This window comes from Musca vetustissima, unplaced genomic scaffold (genome assembly GCF_032173495.1).
Source record: "Musca vetustissima isolate MV318-11 ecotype Yass unplaced genomic scaffold, APGP_CSIRO_Mvet_v1 utg17027, whole genome shotgun sequence".
In the NCBI taxonomy this organism is placed as follows: Eukaryota; Metazoa; Arthropoda; class Insecta; order Diptera; family Muscidae; genus Musca; species Musca vetustissima.
Window position 1 is genome coordinate 42,692 of NW_026886063.1, and position 24,216 is coordinate 66,907.

General features: G+C 37.4%; 1 protein-coding gene across 1 annotated transcript; it reads right to left on the reverse strand.

Annotated features, from left to right (window-relative positions):
- Positions 1 to 21,834: 21,834 nt before the first annotated feature.
- On the reverse strand, positions 21,835 to 22,575 carry LOC133333567 (trypsin-1-like). Its single transcript, XM_061541877.1, has one exon. The coding sequence runs from the start codon at positions 22,573 to 22,575 to the stop codon at positions 21,835 to 21,837; it is 741 nt and encodes a 246-aa protein (XP_061397861.1).
- Positions 22,576 to 24,216: the final 1,641 nt, after the last annotated feature.

Sequence of the window (24,216 nt, forward strand, 5' to 3'; positions counted from 1 at the left end):
GGAGCTATATCTAAATCTGAACCGCTTTTCACGAAACTTAGCAGACATTATTGTACAATCAATTCAGTACGATATGCCAAATTTCGTGCAAATCGAATGATATATAGGGACTTAAGTACACCATTTACCTTAAATCGGACGAAAATATATATAGGAGCTATATCTAAATCTGAACCGATTTTCAGGAAACTTAGCACACATTATTCTAGGCTTTTTTCTGTAAGCTATGCCAAATTTCGTGCAAATCGAAAGATATTTCGGGACTTTGGTACACCATTTACCTTGAATCGGACGAAGTTATATATGGGAACTATATCTAAATTTGAACCGAATTTCACGAAACTTAGCACACATCACTCTAGACCTAATTCATTAGGCTGTGCCAAATTTCGTGCAAATCGAAAGATATTTAGGGACTTGGGTACACCATTTACCTTAAATCGGACGAAAATATATATGGGAGCTATATCTAAATCTGAACCGATTTTTCCCAATTTTAATAGGGTTCGTCCTGGGGCCAAATGAATGAGCTGTGCCAAATTTCATCCAATTCGAATAATAAAAGCGACCTGTACTTTGTTCACAATTTAACATGGACAGACAGACGGACGGATGGACGGACATACATAAATCGACTTAGAAAGTGATTCTATGCCTATTCTCAAAAGGAACCATGTGTCTATTTCGTTTTCTTTTTGCCTGTTACAAACATATGCACAAAGACATAATACCCTGTACCACAGTGTGGTGAAGGGTATAAAAACTCACCCATTTTAGAGGATTATTTTCGTCCTCAAGGAGCTTCTATGGTGTTAGCTATCCTTTAGGTGTTAGCTATCCTTACAGGAATTATTCCTTAGGGTGTCTTATTTATTTCATGCTCAGTCATGAATTGGCTATCTGCACAATTAATAGCATAAAAGCACAATTTGTTGAGAGCGGATTCGTATTGTTTTTCAAAGTCGGTGATATTTAGCAATTAAAAAGCAATTTTTTAAGACTATTTTCGGGTACAAGGCGTTATTTTCGAAGTTGGGTTTTAATGTAAGAAATGTACCTTGGCATATTTACTTTATTTTCTTTTCAAATATCAAAACTGTAGAGTGGGATCTAATGGCTCAAAAGTGGGCTATAATCTATTTGTTTATCAAAGGTAGCTTATATAGAATTTTAAAAAAATTCCAATTTTTGGCGGATTATTTTTAGCCTCAAGGCGGTTCGGTTTCGGTTTCACCTTGGCGGTTCGGTTTCGGTTTCTCCTATATATATTGTAATCTACATAAATATGCCCTCAATCGTTATGGCCTTAATGTGGGTTTCCAGGTGGAACGTGATGTCCACGAAAGTGCCCAATTGGAATTGACGATTATCTGTCGATTTTTAAAAGGTGGAAAAACTTTAAAATTTGTCGACTTGATGGTGAATATTTGTACTGCCGATAGTGAATGCAATGCCGATAGTTAAGAAAATTTTTGTGGAATTGATGAGAACGACCAGTTTGCCGTGTCAGTGTCCCATTAAGGGGGTGAGTTGATTTTTTATTAGACAATTTCAAATTTATTCTAGAATCATTTTTTTAATTTTTTCAGAACATTCTCTACAACATCACGAATTTTATGCTTACCGAAGATCTTTTTCCATCCTATGCTCCAATGGTGGATTTCAATTATTCCATAATAATATGGGAATATCAGAAATTTGTAGCCTCCTATATGATACAGGGGGCAACTGACCCCCAAAAAATATTTTTTTGGCACAGCTCACTTATTTGGCCCAAGGACGAAACCTATTGAAATTGAAGAAAATCGATTCAGATTTAAATATAGCTCCTATATATAATTTCGTCCGATTTAAGGTAAATGGGGCACTAAAGTCCCTATATATCTTTCAATTTGCACGAAATTTGGCACGGTGTACTCAATTGAGTCTAGAGTGACGTGTGTTAAGTTTCTTATAAAACGATTCAGATTCAGATATAGCTCCCATATATATTTTCGTCCTATTTTATGTAAATGGTGCACCAAAGTCTCTATATACCTTTCGATTTGCACGAAATTTGGCATAGGGTACTGAATTGAGTCTAGAACGATGTATGTTAAATTTCGTGAAATTCGGTGCAGATATAGATATAGCTCCCATATATATTTTCGTCCGATTTAAGAAAAATGGGACACCAAAGTCCCTATATATCTTTCGATTTGCATGAAATTTGGCACAGCGTAATGAATTAGGTCCAGAATGATGTGTGCCAAGTTTTGAGAAAATCGGTTCAAATTTAGATATAGCTCCCATTCATAATTTTGTCCGATTTTACATATATGGTGCATCAAAGTCCCTATATATCGTTCGATTTGCAAGAAATTTTGCATAACGTACTTAATTAAGCCTAGAACGATGTGTGTTAAATTTTATGAAAATCGGTTCAGATTTAGATATAGCTCTCATATATATTTTCGTCCGATTTAATGTAAATGGTGCGCCAAAGTCCCTAAGTATGATTCGATTTGCACGAAATTTGGATCAGCGTGCTGAATTAAGCCTAGAATGATGTGTGATCAGTTTCGTGAAAATCGGTTCAGATTTAGATATAGCTCCCATATATATTTTCGTCCGATTTTAGGTAAATGAGGCACCAAAGACCCTATATGTCCCTCGATTTGCACGAAATTTGGCATAGGGTACTGAATTGAGTCTAGAACGATGTATGTTAAATTTCGTGAAAATCGGTTCAGATTTAGATATAGCTCCCATATATATTTTCGTCCGATTTTAGGTAAATGAGGCACCAAAGACCCTATATATCTTTCGATTTGCACGAAATTTGATAGAGCCTACTAAATTAAGTCTAGAATGAAGTGTGCTAAGTTTCGTTAAAATCGGTTCAGATTTAGATATAGGTCCCATATATAGTTTCGCCCGATTTTGGGTAAATGGTGCACCAAAGTCCCTGAAAATCATTCGATTTGCACGAAATTTTGCATAGTATACTGCATTGTGTCGAGAATGATGTGTGTCAAGTTTCGAGGAAATCGGTTCAGATTTAGATATAGCTGATATATATATTTTCGTCCGATTTAAGGTAAATGGGTCAACAAAGTCCCCATACATCTTTCGACTTGCACGAAATTTTGCATATTATACTGAATTGTGTCGAGAATGATGTGTGTCATGTTTCGTGTAAATCAGTTCAGATTCAGATATAGCTCCCATATATATTTTCGTCCGATTTAAGGTAAATGAGGCACCAACGTCCCTACATATCTTTCGACTTGCACGAAATTTGGCATAGCGTACTGAATTAGGTCCAGAATAATATGCGTCAAGTTTCGTGAAAATCGGGTCAGATTTAGATATAGCTCCCATATATATTTTCGTCCGATTTTAGGTAAATGAGGCACTAAAGTCCCTACATATCTTTCGTTTTGGACGAAATTTGAAATTTGTAGCCATAGCCTCCATATGTATTTCGGACGGATTGAAATTAAATTTTTAACAGTGCGACATCCATCGTTTCCATAAATTTGTCCCATGGTACGCATACAACTCTGAATCTGTCCGAATGAAATTAAATTTAGAATAGGTTGCAGACTGGCATGAGTATGTTCCTTTGAGGGCACATTGATATGCAATTGTAAGGATACATATGTAATATATACTCAAAGTGGTGAAGGGTATCATATAGTCGGCCCAGTGCGACTTTACTACTTTCCTTACTGGGTTTTTTATAAATCCACGCCTAGTGGAGGTCCTTAAAAATATTTTTTTATAAAATCCTTTTTATTTATTTCTTTAAAAAAATATCCATTAAATTTTTTCAGGTTCTTGGAATTGTCAATCCCTGTACAAAAGCCTTGGCCAATTGCATCTGTTTATCGGTAAATTCCAGAGTTACATTGAAATATAAAAGCGGCATATATTTCATGACAATATCTTCAGTGACGGTCAAATTTGAAATGCGATAAAGAAAATTCTGAAAATACACGAAAAATCGAATATTCTTCGTTTTAAATTGAATCTCATCACACTCACCCCTCTAATGGGACATGCCATTGGCAGATTACTTTTCTCCATTAGATTATTCAAAATTTTCTTCACCACCGGTAGGGTATTGATGTTACCCAACAGATCACATATGCGAATTTTCAAATCAATAAATTTTACAATCCGTTTACTATCACGCGGTTTGAAATGGACAACAATGGCAATCGCTGCCTGTTCGGGTAATTTGCGACTCAATTCAAAATCAATATTAAAAGCATAGCGGCTGATGGCCACCTTTTGAAATTCACAACTGTAGTGCTTTACGAGAGGCTGGGCAGCATAACAGCTAAAATTTTGAACTTCGACAAAAATGTTGCTGCTGCTGCTACTTTTGGTGGCAGACTATGGAGATAATTGGGAATTGATTAGGAGGAATAAAAAATTAATAAATAAATAAAAAAAAATAAAATTAAAAAATCTATACCTGAGTTTTGCCCTGCCAGCCAACCATAATGATTAGAATCAATATCCGTTTGGAAAACATTTTTTACGACGGTCTACTGGCCAAGTGAGTGAAAAGAGTCGAATAATTTTTCACAGACTTCGGTGATTATTATTATTATTATGATTTTCTAATTGCTTGTCTATATTGTTTTAAAAATAATTTATTTTTAATGGCCAACGATTATAACAAGGTATGAGGATTTTATCTGAAATCTAATATAAATTTGATGAGGGAATTAATGCCTTTTGTGGGATTTGGAAAACTCTATTTGAACCAAAAAAAAAAAAAAAAACAATATTTAAACTAGTGAGCGGAGCAGTATAGTCGGACGGGGCCGACCATACGATACCCTACACAACTACCACGAACTCTAACTTTCTGAGGATGTTTATTCCGAGTCTGAGTAATATTTCGTGATATTTGCCCCCTCTTGTCCGATTAGAGGTCAACAACACCTCTTCCTTACTTTTTTCGAATATTCAGTACAGTCCTTCTAATTACTTGTCCAGATTACCTTCACGGTGGGTTGTGTTGTGATTTTCGGATTATACTGGACTCGAAAACACACAAAAAATTATGTTTTCGGCCCATTTCATCCCAAAATTTTAATCATATCATCACCGAAAATTGTAGGCGTTGTTCTTGACCATAACTGGAACTTCATGAAAAATTTCAAAGCCATCAGCCCCTCTAATGTGGTAATGGGTTACTAAATGGGGTCTACATCCTCCAGGAGTAAATATATATGCCATAAAATACAAATTTTGTCATTTTTCACACAAAAGTCAGGGTCCATTTGACCCGCTAAATATTGACCGATCTTTATCAAAACATGCATGCTTATTCTCTGGCCCGATCCCCTTCTCCATGCAAAAATTCGCGGGGTTTGGGCCATAATTGCGGCCTCTGGAGCGACCAGAAAAACCGACAAAAATAATGTTTTTGGTCCATTTCATCCCCTAAATATTAACCGATCTTTTCCAAAAACAATAGGGGTCTTCATTGGCCAGAACCTATCCTACATGCAAAATTTCGTGAAGATTGGTCCATAACTCTGGCCTGTATCGTGTTTACAAATTATAATGGACAGACGGACGGACGGACGGACACACATGTCTAGATCGACTCAGCTAGTCGAGATATGACGATCGGTATACTTAAAGGTGGGTCTAGGACCAATATTTCGCGGCGTTACAAACATTTGGGGCTGCACAAAGCTATAATACCCTGACAACATAGTTGTGTAGGGTATAAATATTTTTTAAAAAATCCACGCCTTACATAGAACCTTAAAAATATTTTAAAAAATATAATAAGGAAAGTAGTAAAGTCGGACTGGGCCAACTATATGATACCCTTCACCACTTTGGGTATATTTTACATATGTATCCTTACAATTGTATGTCGGACAAACGTTAGAAGTTTATTTATGTAACTCGGACAAAAATATAACGGATCTTCACGAAACTTAGCACACATCATTCTAGACTTAATTCAGTACGCTATGCCAAATTTCGTGCAAATCGAAGGATATAAAGGGACTTTGGTGAGCCATTTACATTAAATCGGACGAACATATGTATGCAGAAGGCTGCTCCGCTCAACTTACCCAGCTGCTTGACGAAAGCACCACTTGTCCCGATAATAATACCGAAGCACAATGGCAAAGAATTGCCCACTCCCTTCAAACTGCAGCAAAAGCAACACTTGGGTACCAAAAACCACCACCAAGAAACCCATGGTACGATCAGGAGTGTCGTAATGCTACTGATATGAGAAACGCAGCGTATAGGGCAACCCAGTGGACAGTACCTACACGTAATGCTATGGAGAACTATAGGGGAAAAAAGGAGAGAGGAGAAACGTATTTTCAAAAAAAAAAAAAGAAAGAACAAGAAAAACGTGAGCGAGAGCAAATCGAGATGTACAGGAGTCAGAATGAAGTCCGAAAATTCTACAAACGGGTAAAATACCAAACCGAAGGTTTTTTTGCAGGCACATCCGCCTGTAGAGACAAAGAAGGAAACCTGGTGATAGATACAGACAGCGTGCTGAGGATCTCGAAGAAGCATTTTGAAAAACATCAAATAATAGCAGCGAAGTGGATACCCCAGACCCATAATAGATGACAATATCGAGTGTATACCACCTAGCCAAGATGAGGTCCGATTAGTAATCAATTGGCTGAAGAATAAAAAAGCAACTGGTGCCGATGGTTTACAAGCCGAACTATTTAAGACAGGTGGTCATATGCTGGTAAGGAGCATGCACCAGCTGATTAGTACAATTTGGCTAGAGGAAAGCATGCCCAATGATTGGAACCTCAGCATCCTGTGACCCGTGTACAAAAAAAAGAGACATGACGATCTATGCCAACTATAGATGAAAGTAGTCTCCTTCACATCGCATATCCAGTGTACTGTGTGAACGACTGAAGCCAAGCGTGAACGACATTATTGGACCATACCAATGCGGCTTCAGACCTCGCACATCCACCATTGACCAGATTTTCACTCTTCGCCAAATCCTGGAAAAAGCCACGAAAAACACATCGACACATTCCACCTATTCGTCGACTATAAAGCCGCATTCGACAGCCCTATCCGTTCAGAGGTGTATAAAGCCATGTCTGCGTTTGGTATTCCTGCAAAATTAATTCGGCTATGCAGGATAACTTTAACTGGCACAAGATCAGCAGTTAAAGTCGGAAAGGACCTCTCGAAGCCCTTTAATACCGAATGACAATTCAGACAAGGTGACATTTTGTCGTGTGACCTTTTTAACATCCTTCTGGAAAAGGTCATACAAGAGGCAAAAGTGAACAGGAATGGCACTCTGTACACCAAACAACACTCGCCTACGCCGATGACATCGACATAATGGGTCAAACATTGCGAGCGGTAACAGCCACCTTTGAACAAATTGAGAAGGAGTCTGCCAAAGTGGGTCTGGCAGTAAACGGCGAGAAGACCAAGCCGATGATATCATTAAGCAAGACGTCCATTAGGCTCGCACCAGCTGTGGAACTTGAGAACTACAGCTTCGAGGTAGACAAATATTTGATATTACCTTGGTACCGCCATAAACAAAACGAATGACATCAGTTTTGAAATTCGGAGAAGGATAGTGTTGACCAACATATGCTACTATGGTCTGAGTAAGCAAGACCAAACTCACACTCTACAAGACGCTGATACTACCCGTGCTGTTATACGGATCTGAAGCATGGGTACTTGCGCAAGCAGATGTGGCAGCTCTTGGAGTGTTTGAGAGAAAAATTCTTCGAAAGATCTATGGGCCGATCTGCGTTGGCGGTGAATATCGCCGTCGAATGGACAATGAGTTGTACCAGCTATGCTCGGACATCGACATTGTTAGACGTATTGCGCTGCAGCTACTACGTTGGCTAGGTCATGTTGTGAGAATGGATAAATATGCCTCAGCCCAGAAGGCATATAAAAGCGAACCAGCTGATGGGGGAAGGCCGCAGAAGGAGAAGACCACGAATACGATGGAAAGATCAAGTCGGAGACAACATTGCCGAAAATGGTATTTCAAATTGGAAAAAACTGCCCAAAAGACCGACGCGCCTGGAAATCTTTTTTAAGCTCGGCTTATGGAACGAAGGTTCTGTTACAAGCCAGCTAAGTAAGAAAGTAATATAATAAAATCTGAACCGAATTTCACGAAACTTAGCACACATCATCCGAGACCTAATTCAGTATGCTGTGCCAAATTTCGTGCAAATCAAAAGATAAATAGGGACTTTGGTACACCATTTACCTTAAATCGGACGAAAATATATATGGGAGCTATATCTAAATCTGGACCGATTTTCACGAAACTTAGCACACATCGTTCTAGGCCTAATTTAGTACGCTGTGCCAAATTTCGTGCAAATCCGTACATATTAAGGGACTTTGGTGCACCATTTACCTTAAATCGGACGAAAATATATATTAGAGCTATATATAAATCTGAACCGATTTTCACGAAATTTACCACACATGGTTCTAGACTTACTCCAGTACGTTATACCGAATTTCGTGCAAATCGAAGGATATATAGGGACCTTCGTGCATTTTTTACCTCAAATCGGACGAAACTATATATGGAAGCTATATCTAATTATGAACCGATTTTCATGAAACTTAACATACATCATTTTACCCCTTATTCATTACGCTGTGCCAAATTTCGTGCAAATCGAAAGATATATAGGGACTTTGGTGCACCATTTACCTTAAATCGGACGAAGATGTATATGGGAGCTATATCTAAATCCGAACCGATTTTTTCCAATTTCAATAGGGTTCGTCCCCATAGAATAACTGACCTATGATAAATTTCATTCAATTCGGATTATAAATGCGACCTGTACATTGTTTACAATTTAACAGCGACAGACAGACGGTCGGACATGCATGAATCGATAAAGTTATTCTATGCATATTCTTACAAGGAACAATGTGTCTATCCCGTTTCCTTTTGCCTGTTACAAACATATGCACAAAGACATAATACCCTGTACCACAGTGTGGTGAAGGGTATATTTTTTTTTTAAGAATCCAAACTTTAGGCAGACCCCTAAACATATTTTTTTAAACAATCCACGCCTTAGGCAGAGCCCCCAAAAATATTTAAAATAAAAATCCACGCCTTAGGCAGACCCCCCCCCAAAAAAAAATATTTAAAAAAAATCCACGCCTTTATTTTTTTTTCAATTTTATTTTCATTAACTCTTTTTGGCCACAATGGTCCCATTGTGCCATGTTATGCCCTGAAAGAAAATCAAGATGATTAATTTTTCATTTTCATAAAATTCCAAGGAATGATTGAAACTGAAGGCAGGTGTAAAGGGTGGCAGTAATTCATTGCTGAACACGAAATTTGTCATCTTATAATGAAAGTTCTAAAAAAGTTGAAAAAAATTATTGAATGTAAAAATAATCAAAAAATCAAACCCACCGCCTTTATGGGACACACCAGTTGGACATTGAAGGACCTTTTCAATTCCCTGTAGAGTTCAATAAGTAATGGTATCGATTTGAATTGACTCAAGGCATCACAAAGATTCAGACGTATATTGAAAAATGTTAACGGTTTCGTAGCCTTCGGGGGCTTAACTACGGTCAAGATACGAACGTCGATATTGCGGGGAAATGGCCGATGTAATTGATAATCGATATTAATTCCAAAATGATTGGGTCGCAATTTCGTATAATTCCAGTTGAAATATTCAAGATAGTCATTCGAATAATTGGTAATGGTGAAATGGGTTATGTCGATATTGATGGGCCTTTTGGCAGCCTATAGGGAAAATCGAATTCAAAAATTTGGGATATTAAAAAAATATATTTTCAACTACCTGTAAAATTTGAAAACTTTTCAAAGCCAATATTAAAAGCAAATATTTGATTGGCATTGTTCGGCAATAAATCCACAATAGATTGTTTTCAAATTCATCAAGACTTGGGGTATTCGATTTCATGCACAATATACGTTTGCATGGGTTTCAAATTACCAATCTATTTAAATAATTATTTTATTTGTATTTAATGGTTTTATTCGCCAACAGGGTGGGAACAAATAAAATGTCATTAAATAAAGCATAAAAACATTTTTAAGAACTATCGATAAGGTGTGGATTTTTATACCCTACACAGCTATGTTGGCAGGGTATTAAAGCTTTGTGCAGCCCCAAGAGTTTGTAACGCTGCGAAATATTGGTCCTAGACCCACCTTAAAGTATACCGATCGTCATATATCGACTAGATGAGTCGATTTAGACATGTGTGTCCGTCCGTCCGTCTGTCCATTATAATTTGTAAACACGATACAGGCCACAGTTATGGACCAATCTTCGCGAAATTTTGCATGTAGGATGGGTACGGCCCAATGAATACACCTATTGTAAAGACACCTATTTTTGGTAAAGATCGGTTAATACTTAGGGGATGAAATGGACCAAATACTTAATTTTTGTCAGTTTTTTCTCTGGTCGCACCAGAGGCCGCAATTATGGCCCAAACATCTCGGAATTTTACATGGAGAAGGGAATTGGGCCAAAAAATAAGCATGCCTGTTTTTATAAGGATTGGTCAATATTTAGCGGGTCAAATGTACCCTGACCTTTGTGTGAAAAATTACAACATTTGTATTCTATGGCGTATATATTTGCCCCTGAAGGACCTAGACCCGAGAAGTTTATAGTATATCCCAGAGGAGTTGTTGACCTTCAAATCGATACCAATTATATGACTGTATGTACTCTGATGTGCGAGTTACACTTAAATATTTACAGGTGCTGACATCCTGAGATAGAATTTAGTAACCCATTACTACACTAGAGGTCGGAAATATAGCGTTGATCGCTATGAAATGTTTCATGAGATTCCAGTTTTGACCAAGGACAACGCCTATAATTTTCGTTGATGATCAGAAAATAATTTTAGGATGAAGAGGAACGAAAACTTAATTTTTTGTGTTTCGTTTTTTCGAGTCGATCTATAGGCCACAATTGAAAGCCCAACACACAACATAACCCATGGTAAAGAGAATCTGGACAAGTATAGCCCTCGTCTACGGATTATTAAAAATATTCATCTAGTACAGCCCTCGCCTACTGAATGTAAAAAATATTCATCTAGACGGTCAAGAGGGTGCAAATATCGAAGATATTGCCCAAGCTCAGAATATAGATCCACAGAAAGTTAGATTTTCCTGGAAGTTGTGTAGGGTATCATATGGTCGGTACCGTGCATATGTTTGTAACAGGCAAAGGGAAACGAGATAGATACATGGTTCCTTTTGATTACACTTTCTAAGTCGATTTATGCATATCCGTCCGTCCGTATATCCGTCAGTCTGTCCATGTTAAATTGTAACAGATTATTTATTTGGACCAAGGACGAACCCTATTGAAATTGGGAAAAATTGGCTCAGATTTAAATATAGCTACCATATATATATATTCGCCCGAATGGTGCATCAAATTTTTTATATATCTTTCGATTTGCACGAAATTTGGCACAGCGTACTGAATTGAGCCTGGAACGATGTGTGCAAAGTTTAGTGAAAATCGGTTCAGATTTAGATATAGCTCCCATATATATTTTCGTCCGATTTAGGGTAAATCGTGCGACAAAGTCCCTAAATATCTTTCGATGTGCACGAAATTTGGCGCAGCGTACTGAATTGAGCCTAAAATGATGTGTGCTTAGTTTCGTGAAAACCGGTTCATATTTAGATATAGCTCCCATATATATTTTCGTCCGATTTAAAGTAAATCGTGCACCGAAGTACCTAAATATCTTTCGATTTGCACGAAATTTGGCGCAGCGTACTGAATTGAGCCTAAAATGATGTGTGCTCAGTTTCGTAAAAATCGGTTCAGATTTATATATAGCTCCCATATATATTTTCGTCCGATTTAAGGTAAATCGTGCACCAAAGTCCCTATATATATTTCAAATTCTACGAAATTTGTCACGGCGTACTGAATTGAGCCTAGAATGATGTGTGTTAAATTTCGTGAAAATAGGTCTACATTTAGATATAGCTCCCATATATATTTTCGTCCGATTTAATGTAAATGGTGCACCAAAGACCCTATATATTTTTCGATTTGCACAAAATTTGGCAGAGCGTGCTGAATTGAGCCTAGAATGATGTGTGCTAAGTTTCGTGAAAATCGGTTCAGATTTAGATATAGCTCCCATATATAGCTTCGTCCAATTTTAGGTAAATGAAGCTCCAAATTCCCTATATATCGTTCGATTTGCACAAAATTTGACATAGAGTTCTGAAATAGGTCAAAAATGATGTGTGCTGAGTTTCGTGAAAATCGGTTTAGATTTAGATATAGCTCCCATATATAGCTTCGTCCGATTTTAGGTAAATGAAGCTCCAAATTCCCTATATATCGTTCGATTTGTACGAAATTTGGCATAGCGTCCTGAAATGAGTATTGAATGATGTGCGTAAAGTTTCTTGATAATCGGTTCAGATTGAAATATAGCTCCCATATATAATTTCGTCCGATTTATTGTAAATGGGGGACCCAAGTCCCTATATATCCTTCGATTTGCATGAAATTTGGCATAGAGTCCTATAAATATATCATAGTGTCCTGAAATGAGTATAGAATGATGTGTGCTAAGTTTCTTGAAAATCGGTTCCGATTTGGATATAGCTCCCATATATAATTTCTTCCGATTTATTGTAAATGGTGCACCAAAGTCCGTATATATCTTTCGAGTTGCACGAAATTTTTCACATCGTACTAAATTTAGCCTAGAACGATGTGTGTTAAATTTCGTGAAAATCGGTTCAGATTTAGATATAGCTCCTATATATATTTTCGTCCGATTTTAGGTAAATAGTGCACCAAAGTCCCCATATATCATTCGTTTTGCACGAAATTTGGCACAGGCTCCTCGATTGGGTGTAGAATGATGTGTGCTAAGCTTCGTGGAAATCGGTATATATATATATATATATATATATATAGTTTCGTCCGATTTAAGGTAAATGGGGCACCCATGACCCTATATATCGTTCGATTTGCACTGAATTGAACCTAGAACGATGTGTGTTAGGTTTCGTGAAAATCGGTTCAGATTTAGATATAGCTCCCATATATATTTTCGTCCGATTTTAGGTAAATAGTGCACCAAAGTCCCTTTATGTCCTTCGATTTGCACGAAATTTGGCATAGTGTACTGAATTGAGTCTAGAATGATGTGTGGTAAGTTTCGGGAAAATCGGTTCAGATTTAGATATAGCTCCCATATATATTTTCTTCCGATTTTATGTAAATGCTACACCAAAGCCCCTATATACCCTTAGATTTGATGTGATGTGCGATAAGCTTCGTGAAAATCGTTACAGATTTAGTTATAGCTCTCATCTATATTTCGTCCGTTAAAATCCGTTCAATGAAATAGGCATAAAGATCATATATTCAAGTTCGTCCACTTCTATGCCAATGTTCTTTCGAAAAGGCGTAGTCTGTTTGGAGCGATGTGTAGAATATACCCAAATTGCTGAAGGGTATTATATGGTCGGCCCAGTTTACTGCTTTCCTTACTGGTTAAAAATTACTTTTTTTCAGGGTCTGTGTAAGATATGGATTTTTTATTTCAAAATATTTTTCAAATTTTATTAGTTTTAGTTGTCCCAGGATATTTCTTAGGTTTCGATTTCGGCTCCGTTGACCCCTCAACAATATAGATGGCAAAGGGTTTACCGTATTCATGGAAATATACCGAATAATTGAAATGCACTATTGGTGTATAGAGTGGAAAAATGTCTTCGGTTATAATAAAGTCGGTCATGTTGTACCAATAGTTCTGAAAACGTATAAATTAATTAAAATTCCAATAAAAATTACAAAAAAACAATTGCCCCAAAAACAACTTACCCCCTCAACGGGACAGGAATAGGGTAAATTACTGCTACGCATCAACTCTATGAACAGCTTATTGATCATCGGCACAGACTTCAAATGATTCAGCGCTTCACAAATATTTAATTTAATATTCAGAAATGTCAAAATTTTACTGTGACCCCGCATGCGATATGTTATTGTAATTTCAATTTCCGAATTTTCGGCTAATTCGCGTTCTAGAATAAACCAAATTCCGGTGGCAAAACGATTCACAGCCAATTTTTTTAAACTACAATGGACGTGAGCAACGGGAGAGGTTACATTGTGACAGGTTACCTTGTGAAACTCGACGTTGAAGGAACGTCTGGCAGCCTGGGGAGAAGGGAGGAGATTATTTTATAATTAAAAATAAATTATAATAAAAAATTTATAATAAAAATAAAAAAAATATATTGCAAAATACCTCCGCTAATGAAAAAATACTGAAGATAAATATAACTATAAATTTTCTTTTGAGCATTGCCCTGCAGTCACTACCGCTATAAATTGAAATTTAATGTTTTAATTTATTTATGTTTTAAACGACACACGTGCCGAATTGTTTTTATTTGTTTAGGGAAATAATTATATATTTTAATTACTCAATTTCGGGGTAATTTTTTATTGATCCAAGGTTATAGCAATGTGTATTAGGGTGGCTTTCAATAAAATTTTTTTTTTCAAAATTTTCACAAGGATTGGATTTTGAAATAAAATTTTTTCAGGGCTCCCATAAGGTGTGAAGTTGTTAAATATTTTTTTTTCATGGTCCTTATAAGGCGTGGATTTTTTTCAAGGCTTCTCAAGGAGTGGATTTTTAAAAGAATATTTTTTTCGGGCTTTCATAAGGCATGGATTTTTAATAGAATACTTTTCAGGTGCTCCAATAATGCATTTGTGAAGTAGGGGATGATAGATACCACGCAACGGCTCTGAATGATTTTAACATGGCAAAGTCCAGGCTTAACATGGTCCCTCTTTCATCTCTATTGTGGATATTGACCTCCCAGCGGTGTTACCTGGGGTAGCTATTTTCATTATCCATTGAAATAGTATGCTAATATGTGCCGCGAGTTCACCCATAAGAACTATAAAATAATAGGTTGAGGCGTCGGGTTAGTTGCCCACACTCGGAAAACCCCTCTTACTATGAAAAAGCAACGAGAAAGAAAACCAAACCCACCTAATGTTGACGACCCCCGAAAACGTATAAAGGACCACGATCTGCGAATCTGCACTTGGAATGTGCGCACGTTGTACAGAACAGGCGCAGTGTTCGCTTTGGCGGATGTACTCAAAAGTACAAAACCGATATTATTGCCTTTCAGGAAATGCGAAGGAAAGGGGACTGGCGTAAGTAAATCAGATGATCACGCCCTGTATAGCTGCCATGAAACGAGACGTGAATTTGGCTGCGGATTTATGGTTAACAGGAGAATAAAAGACCTCGTCTCCTCACTCCAGTAGATGAACGAATTGCTATAATCCGCATAAAAGCTGAGTTCTTCTGCATCAGTCTTATTTGCGCCCATGCTCCGACCGAAGATAAAGATGAACAGACCTAAGACATTTTTTATGAGCGCCTAGAAACTGCATATGACCGCTGCCCTGGCCATGACATTAAAATTCTGCTAGAAGATTTTAATGCAAAAATCGCAAGGCAAAATATTTTTGGCCTCACCGTCGGAATATTCAGCCTTCATGAACAAACATCCGACAACGGCATGATGTTGATTGACTTCGCGGCAGCAAAAAACATGGTGGCAGCCAAGGTACGCACCCGTCTTAATGTAGCAGCAAAGGTGCGATCTAATATAACACGGAAACTCGACGTCGAAAGCTGCTAACACAACAGGTAGCCGAGGCCTACTCCCCTCAACTTACTTACCTGCTTGACGAAAGCACTTCTTGTCCCGATAATAGTATAGAAGTACAATGGCATATAATTGCTCACACTTGGGTACCAAAAACCACCACCAAGAAACCCATGGTACGATCAGGAGTGTCGTAATGCTACTGATGTGAAAATGTAGCGTATAGGGCAACCCTGCAGACAGTAGCAACACGTAATGTGATGGAGAATTATCGGGTGAGCGTGAGTAAATCGAGGTGTACAGGAGTCAGAATGAAGTCCGAAAAATTTACCAACGAGTAAAGCACCAAACCGAAGACTTTGATGCAGGCACATTCTCCTGTAGAGGTGAAAAAGGTGACAGGTAAAGACAGTGTGCTGAGGATCTGGAAGGAGCATTTTGAAATTACGGTATAGAGTGTATACCACCTAGCCAAGATGAAGTCAGAATAGCAATTAATCGGCTGAAGAATAGTAAAGCAGAAGGTGCCGATGGTTTACAAGCCGAACAATTCAAGACTGGTGGACAGATGCTGGTAAGGAGCATGCACCAGCTGATTAGTACAATTTGGCTAGAGGAAAGCATGCCCAATGATTGGAACCTCAGCATCCTGTGTACCGTGCAATCAATCGGCTGAAGAATAATAAAGCAGAAGGTGCCGATGGTTTACAAGCCGAACTATTCAAGACTGGTGGTCAGATGCTGGTAAGGAGCATGTACCAGCTGATTAGTACAATTTGGCTAGAGGAAAGCATGCCCATTGATTGGAACCCCAGCAACATGTGTCCCGTGCACAAAAAAACAAAGACAAGACGATATGTGCCAACTATAGAGGAATAAGTCTCCTTCCTATCGCATATAAAGTGCTATCCTGTGTGCTGTGTGAACGACAGAAACCAATGGTCAACGACATTACTGGACCATACCAATGCGGCTTCCGACCTGGCAAGTCCACCATTGACCAGATTTTCACTCTGCGCCAGATCCTGAAAAAGACCAATGAAAAACACATTGACACATTCAACTATTCGCCGACTATGAAGCCGTATTTGACAGCCCTATCCGTTCAGAGGTGTTTAAAGCCATGTATGCGTTTGGTATTCCTGCAAAATTAATTCGGCTATGCAGGATAACTTTAACTGGCACAAGATCAGCAGTTAAAGTCGGAAATGACCTTTCGGAGCCCCTTAATACCGAACGAGGATTCAGACAAGGTGACAGTTTGTCGTGTGACCTTTTTAACATCATGCTGGAAAAGGTCATACGAGAGGCAAAGGTGAACAGAAATGGCACTCTGTACACCAAACAACACAGGTTACTCGCCTACGCCGATAACATCGACATAATGGGTCGAACATTGAGAGCGGTAACAGCCACCTTTGAACAAATTGAGAAGGAGCCTGCAAGAGTGGTTCTGGCAGTAAACGGTGAGAAGACCAAGGTGATGGTATCAACGCACAAGACATCCAGTAGACTCGGACCAACTGTGGAACTCGAGAACTACAGCTTTGAAGTAGTCATAGATTTTATATACCGTGGTACCGCCATAAATAAAACGATGACATCAGTTTTGAAATTCGGAGAAGGATAGTGCTGGCCAACAGACGCTACTATGGTCTGAGTAAGCAGTTTAGAAACAAGGCCACCTCACGCCAAACCATACTCACACTCTACAAGACGCTGATACTACCCGTGCTATTATATGGATCTGAAGCATGGGTACTTAAGCAAGCAGATGAGGCAGCTCTTGGAGAGTTTGAGAGAAAATTTCTCCGAAAGATCTATGGGCCGATCTGCGTTGACGGTGAATATCGCCGTCGAATGAACCAGGAGTTGTACCAGCTATTCTCGGACATCGACATTGTTAGACGTATTGAGTTGCAGCGACTACGTTAGCTAGGTCATGTTGTGAGAATGGATGAAGATGTCCCAGCCCAAAAGGCATATAAAAGCGAACCAGGTGATGGTTTTCGCGGAAGGGGAAGGCCACGAATAAGATAGAAATATCAAGTGGAGGAAAGCATGTATTTTTAAAAGAATATTTTTTCGGAAGGAATATTTTTAGGGTTCTAGTGTTATTCCCCCACCAAACCTGTCACTTCCAGTATTTCCTCTCTCTCCGCATGACAGACAACTGTTATTAAGACATATTTTATTGTTCAAACTCTTTGATTATGGGTTTCTGGGTGTGGTTTTTGCATGTGGTGGCAATGAATAAAAATCGGATCACATTTAAATTTTGTTAATTCTCAACTACCGAAATTAACCACAAAATTTAATTTTATGCTTCAAATAATTTCCAACAAAAGAGTTCGAAAGCAAAAAATATGTTTCTTTAGATGTCAATTGGGTATTATGTTTGTAAGTATGTGCATGTGTGATTGTTTGAAAAGATCTGTCCATTTGAAAATGACCCTTTGGTTCGTCTGACCCTTTAGAAAATATGTTTGTAAGTAGGTTAACAGACTGTATTCTCCCACCCATGTGAACAATATGCTTGCAAGGGTATTATTTGAAATATGCTGAAAAATAAATCTGAAAATTGAAAAATATGGCACAAGAAGCCTGGAAAATATATTTGAATTAATCCACGCCTGTTTTAAGGTCTGGAAATATTTTTTTATAAATCCATGCCTTCATATAAATCCCCACCTTATAGGAGCCCTGAAAATAATTTTTAAAAATTAACTTCCCTATTCATTCGTTATAGCCTTTGCTGATTGTGTCGTTATAGCCGAACTTATCAAATTTCCATTAGCATTTTTGAAAAACCATTTAAAAACTATTTCCCTATGCGATTACAACATATCTGAGCATTTCAATTCCGCTAATTAAAATATTTTTTTTTTAATAATCATAAATTTTCAATCTGCATAATTTTATAGTTTTATTAAAACTAATACAGTTTTTGGTCGAACCATCCAACCTAAATTCACATTAATAGAAATCATTCAATGGAACAGTGAAAACGATTTTAAAAATGTTGCAAATATTTATGGGATATTTTATTCTGGTGGCTTGTTGGCCAAGGCCTTTGGTAAGTTTTATAAAAAAAGTAAATTATATCAAAAATAATCTAAAAACCTTAAATTGTATTTTCCCTAGTTAGCAAAACGTTCCTTCAACGTCGAATATCATCGATCGACAATTGTGGAGCATAGATATCCGGTGAAATTTATCAACTCAAGTATACGAAAATTATCCACAAATCGTCATTCCTCTAATTTGGCTTTCATGTTGGATCGTCAACTAAATTCAAATGCCGAAACTGAGATTCTGATAACCTTTAAATATCCGAAGGATAATAAAATTCGTAGCTTTGTCAATATGCGAATTGAAATATGTGAGGGCTTGAAACAGGTAAAGGGCATACCGATAATTAAGAAATTATTTATGGAATTGATGTCATCGAGTAATTTGCCCTGCAATTGTCCAATTAAAGCGGTGAGTAGTTATTTTTTTATTAAATAATAGGATTTAAATGAAATCTACTATTTTCAGAATATTCTATATGACATGACGGATTTCATATTAACCGAAGACCTTTTACCTCCATATACACCAATTGTAAATTTTAATTATACGATGAATTTCTATGAAGGGAAACTACTAATTGCCGCATTCTTAGTAGAGGGATCCACAGTGCCGAAATCTGCAGCGAAAAGAAAAACAAATGCAAAGACAAAATAAGACAAAAGGTCTCTTCCAATAAAATCGAAATACAAATATGCTTTTAAAAATCCACGTCTTATAAGAGCCCCGGAAAAATATTTTAAAAAAATCCAAGTCTTATAGGAGCCCCGGAAAAATATTCTTTAAAAAATTCAAGCCTTATAGGAGCCCCGGAAAAACATTCTTTAAAAAATTCAAGCCTTATGGGGACCTTGAAAAAATATTCTTTAAACCAGTAAGGAAAGTAGTAAAGTCGGACGGGGCCGACTATATGATACCCTTCACCACTATGGGTATATTAAACAGGACTATTAACATGAAATTGGATGAAATAAAATATGTGATATTTATCTAAATGTGAATCTACCTAGATCTGTCCATAAATTATCAACACTTCAAACAAATATAAATAGGTCATCCGTTGGGCTATGCCTGTACTTTTAGAAAACGCAACTACGTAATTCTATGCTCAATTTTGTACGTTGTGCAAAATTTGATGTCAATCTGACTAACATGAGGAGTTTGATTACTTGAAATCGGGCGAAAATATATATGGAAGCTTTATCCAAATATTAAGCGATTTCAAACACACTTGTCACAGGTTAGGTTATACTAATTTCAGAACGTTTTGTTCCTATTGGTTTCTTGGTGCGTAAATTACTTAAAATCAATCTATAAGGCAGACATCACTCTAGGCTAAATTCAGTACGTTATGCCAAATTTCGTGCAAATCGAAAGATATATAGGGACTTTGGGGCACCATTTACATGAAATCGGACGAAACTATATATGGGAGCTATATAGAAATCTGGACCGATTTTCTCGAAACTTGGCAGACATCACTCTAGGCTTAATTCATTACGTTATGCCAAATTTCGTGCAAATCGAAGGATATATAGGGACTTTGGGGCACCATTTACATGAAATCGGACGAAACTATATATGGGAGCTATATCTAAATCTGGACCGATTTTCACTAAACTTGGCAGGCATCATTCTAGGCTCAATTCAGTACGTTATGCCAAATTTCGTGCAAATCGAAAGATATATTGGGATTTTGGTGCACCATTTACATGAAATCGGTCAAAAATATATATGGGAGCTATATCTAAATCTGGACCGATTTTCTTGAAACTTGGCAGACATCACTCTAGACTTAATTCAGTACGTTATGCCAAATTTCGTGCAAATCGAAAGATATATAGGGACTTTGGTGCACCATTTACATGAAATCGGACGAAACTATATATGGGAGCTATATCTAAATCTGTACCGATTTTCACGAAACTTGGCAGGCATCATTCTAGACCTAAATGATTAGGCTGTACCAAATTTCGTGCAAATCGAAAGATATATAGGGACCGTTTACATTAAATCGGTTAAATATATATATATGGGAGCTATATCTAAATCCGAACCGATTTTTCCCAATTTCAATAGGGTTCGTCCTTGGGCCAAATAAGTGACCTATGCCAAATTTCATCCAAATCGGATCATAAATGCGACCTGTACTTTGTTCACAAAAATACATGGACAGACAGACAGACGGACAGACGGACAGACGGACGGACGGACATGCATAAGAGTCCCGAAAAAATGTTCTTTAAAAAATTCACGCCTTATAAGAGCCCCGAAAAAATATTCTTTAAAAAATCCACGCCTTATAAGAGCCCCGAAAAAATATTCTTTAAAAAATCCACGCCTTATAAGAGCCCCGAAAAAATATTCTTTAAAAAATCCACGCCTTATAAGAGCCCCGGATGATGATGCCCCTGAAAAATATTCTTAAAAAAATCCACATCTTATGGGAACTCAGAAAAATGTCCATTAAAAAATCCAGGCCTTTTAAGAGCTGCGAAAAAATAGTTTAAAAAAATCCACTTCTCTTTGAAGCCCCTAAAAACATTCTTTAAAAAGTCCACCCCTTATGTATGTCCCTGAAACAATATTCTTTTAAAATCCATGCCTTATAAGAGCTCGGTAATTTATTAGTAATGCATGCCCTATATGAGCTCGGAAAATTTTTTTAAACCATGTCCTATAAAAGCACAGGAAATTTTTCCTCAAAAAATCCACGTTTAAGGGCACACCGAGTTAATTGAAATAATAAAATTATTCCTTCCCAGGTTACGTATACGTAGTGTCACCACTTATACGTCACCTATTGCTATTGGAGAAAGGAAGCGACTTAGGTGTTCGACGCCTTAAAGGATTTCTGCAATAAAATATTTTTTAAAAGTCCAGTCTCCATAGAGACTTAAAAAATTATTAAAATATAATTTGAAAATTTCGCGCTTTATATGGGCCCTAAAAAAATTTAACATAATTTTTTTTCTTGCTTGCATTAATTTATTTATGTGAAATTTCGTTAAAATAATTCAAAAGTTATTTGCTTAAACTCCTGAATTCTGTTTAATCCACGAACGTAGAGCTCCCACATAAGTGTACATGGCCGGTTTACCCTGAGCACCGCAACCAAAGCCCCATGAAACCACACCGAATAGTTTATTATCCACAGTCAATGGGCCACCGCTATCACCTTGGCAAGAGCTGACCTGTCCACTAGGATGGCCGGCACAAATCATCCGATCCGTAATACCGGGAATATTTTGTGGATTACAGAAGTCACGAGACCACAATTGAACACGGGCAAATTTCAGCTTATTCGGCAACTGTAAATTTCCATTAATGGCTCCAAAGCCACTTATGGTGGCCAAGGTGTCTGCAGCAAAGTTGGCATCCGAAGCGGCCAATTCAATTTTATCCACTGCTGAGGAACCCAATTGTAATGGCTCCGCCAATTTTATCAGCGACATATCATAATCTTGACTTTGGGAGTTGTATTGTGGATGGATTATAAATTGGGCAACGTTCACAGATTTGCCGCTGCCAGCCTGGAGATCTGTGGTACCGACAATAACTTTCATTGCAGCGGGATTTTGTCCAATGGTACAATGAGCAGCAGTAACAACAAAGGTTTCCGATATTATGGAACCACCACAATGATGGCGACCCTTGAGTTGCAGCGATACCTGATAGGGGAATTGCCCCGGAGTGGCAAATTGTCCACCAATAATACGACCAGCTGCGGAAACATAGCCGAGCATTAAAGCCACAAGAAGGAAACGAAACATTTTTTTTTCGAATTGGAAAGCGAAGATCGAATGAAATTGCACTGATTTGATGGTGCTAGAAATTTTGCTTTTATAGCAAAAATTTCGCAATAGGCTTTCTAGTCAAACGCTAACGAGGTTCTAAGGTGTTTTTATTGTTGTGGTTTTTAATTCACAGCATGGTGTGACAAATTCAAATTCTTAATGTTCTGACCCAGATTGTGTTGCGTTAAATCTAACGCAATAATTCTAACGCCTATCGCTTGGGCTCTCTTTCACATGAGCTTGTCAGCGGGTCATTAGTTACTTCCGCAAGTATCGTGTGGTGTGAATACCACTATCTGGGTTAGATAACTAAATAAAATTACGAAGTAACACATAGAGGTAAAATTGAAAAGAATTGTTAAATAAGGTCTTCGGAAAATATTGTTTTCTTAAAAAATGTTCCATAAATCAGAGAACATTCCCAGCCCTCAAAGTTAAGAAAAAATATCTACCAAGGCCATAAAGAAATTGTATCTATCGGAAAATGTCTCCTCAGACATGGATGAATTTTTTTCTCAAGGAAAAAGAATGGTCTCCTCATTTCTGGAGACAATTTTATTAGTTAATATGTTTGAGAAGGCTTTTATTGAAACCCAAAATTGGTATCTTCTCATTCCCCTAGAATCAGTACCTAAGCATGAGAGACTATTCGCAAATGCTTACCCCCCTAAAATTTGTTTTCCATCGGACAAATCTGGCTCTGGTTCTGCTAAATAATTATGAATTTATTAGTTGGAATAGGTGGCGTATACGTTGTGACATCACGTATACGTACCCTGGGAAAGAATAGTGTTTCCTAATTAAATAAAGAGAGGGTCGTATTTTTGACATGGAAAAAATCTCTTCAGAACCTGTGAATGAATATTTTTCAGGATATCTGGAATATTTTTCAGGGCGACAAAGAAAATTAAAAAAGACATTTTTAGGGTAGTTATAAGGCGTGCATTTCAAAGGTTTTCGGGGCTCATAGAGGCCTTGTGTGTTTGAAGAATATATTTTCAAGATTCTTAGAAGCCGTGGATTTTTATACCCCATAGAATCAGCATCTGAGTACTGAGAGACTATTCACAAATGCATCCCCCCCAAAAAATTTTTTTTCATCGGACAAATCTGGCTCTGGTTCTGCTAAATAATTATGAATTTATTAGTTGGAATAGGTGGCGTATACGTTGTGACATCACGTATACGTACCCTGGGAAAGAATAGTGTTTCCTAATTAAATAAAGAGAGGGTCGTATTTTTGACATGGAAAAAATCTCCTCAGAATCTGTGAATGAATATTTTTCAGGATACCTGGAATATTTTTCAGGGCGACTACGAAAATAAAAATAAATTTTTAGGGTATTTATAAGGCGTGCATTTCAAAGCTTTTCGGGGCTCATAGAGACCTTGTGTGTTTAACGAATACATTTTCAAGATTCCTAGAAGCCGTCAATTTGTATACCCTTCACCACACTGTGGTACAGGGTATTAGGTCTTTGTGCATATGTTTGTAACAGGCAAAAGGATACGAGATGGACACATGGTTCCTTTTGAGAATATGCATAGAATCACTTTCTGAGTCGATTTATGCATGGCCGTCCGTCCGTCTGTAGATGTTAAATTGTAAACAAAGTA

Bases quoted from the DNA above. Each gene is read 5' to 3' on its own strand.
- LOC133333567 (XM_061541877.1), bottom strand. From the start codon at position 22,575: ATGTTTCGTTTCCTTCTTGTGGCTTTAATGCTCGGCTATGTTTCCGCA.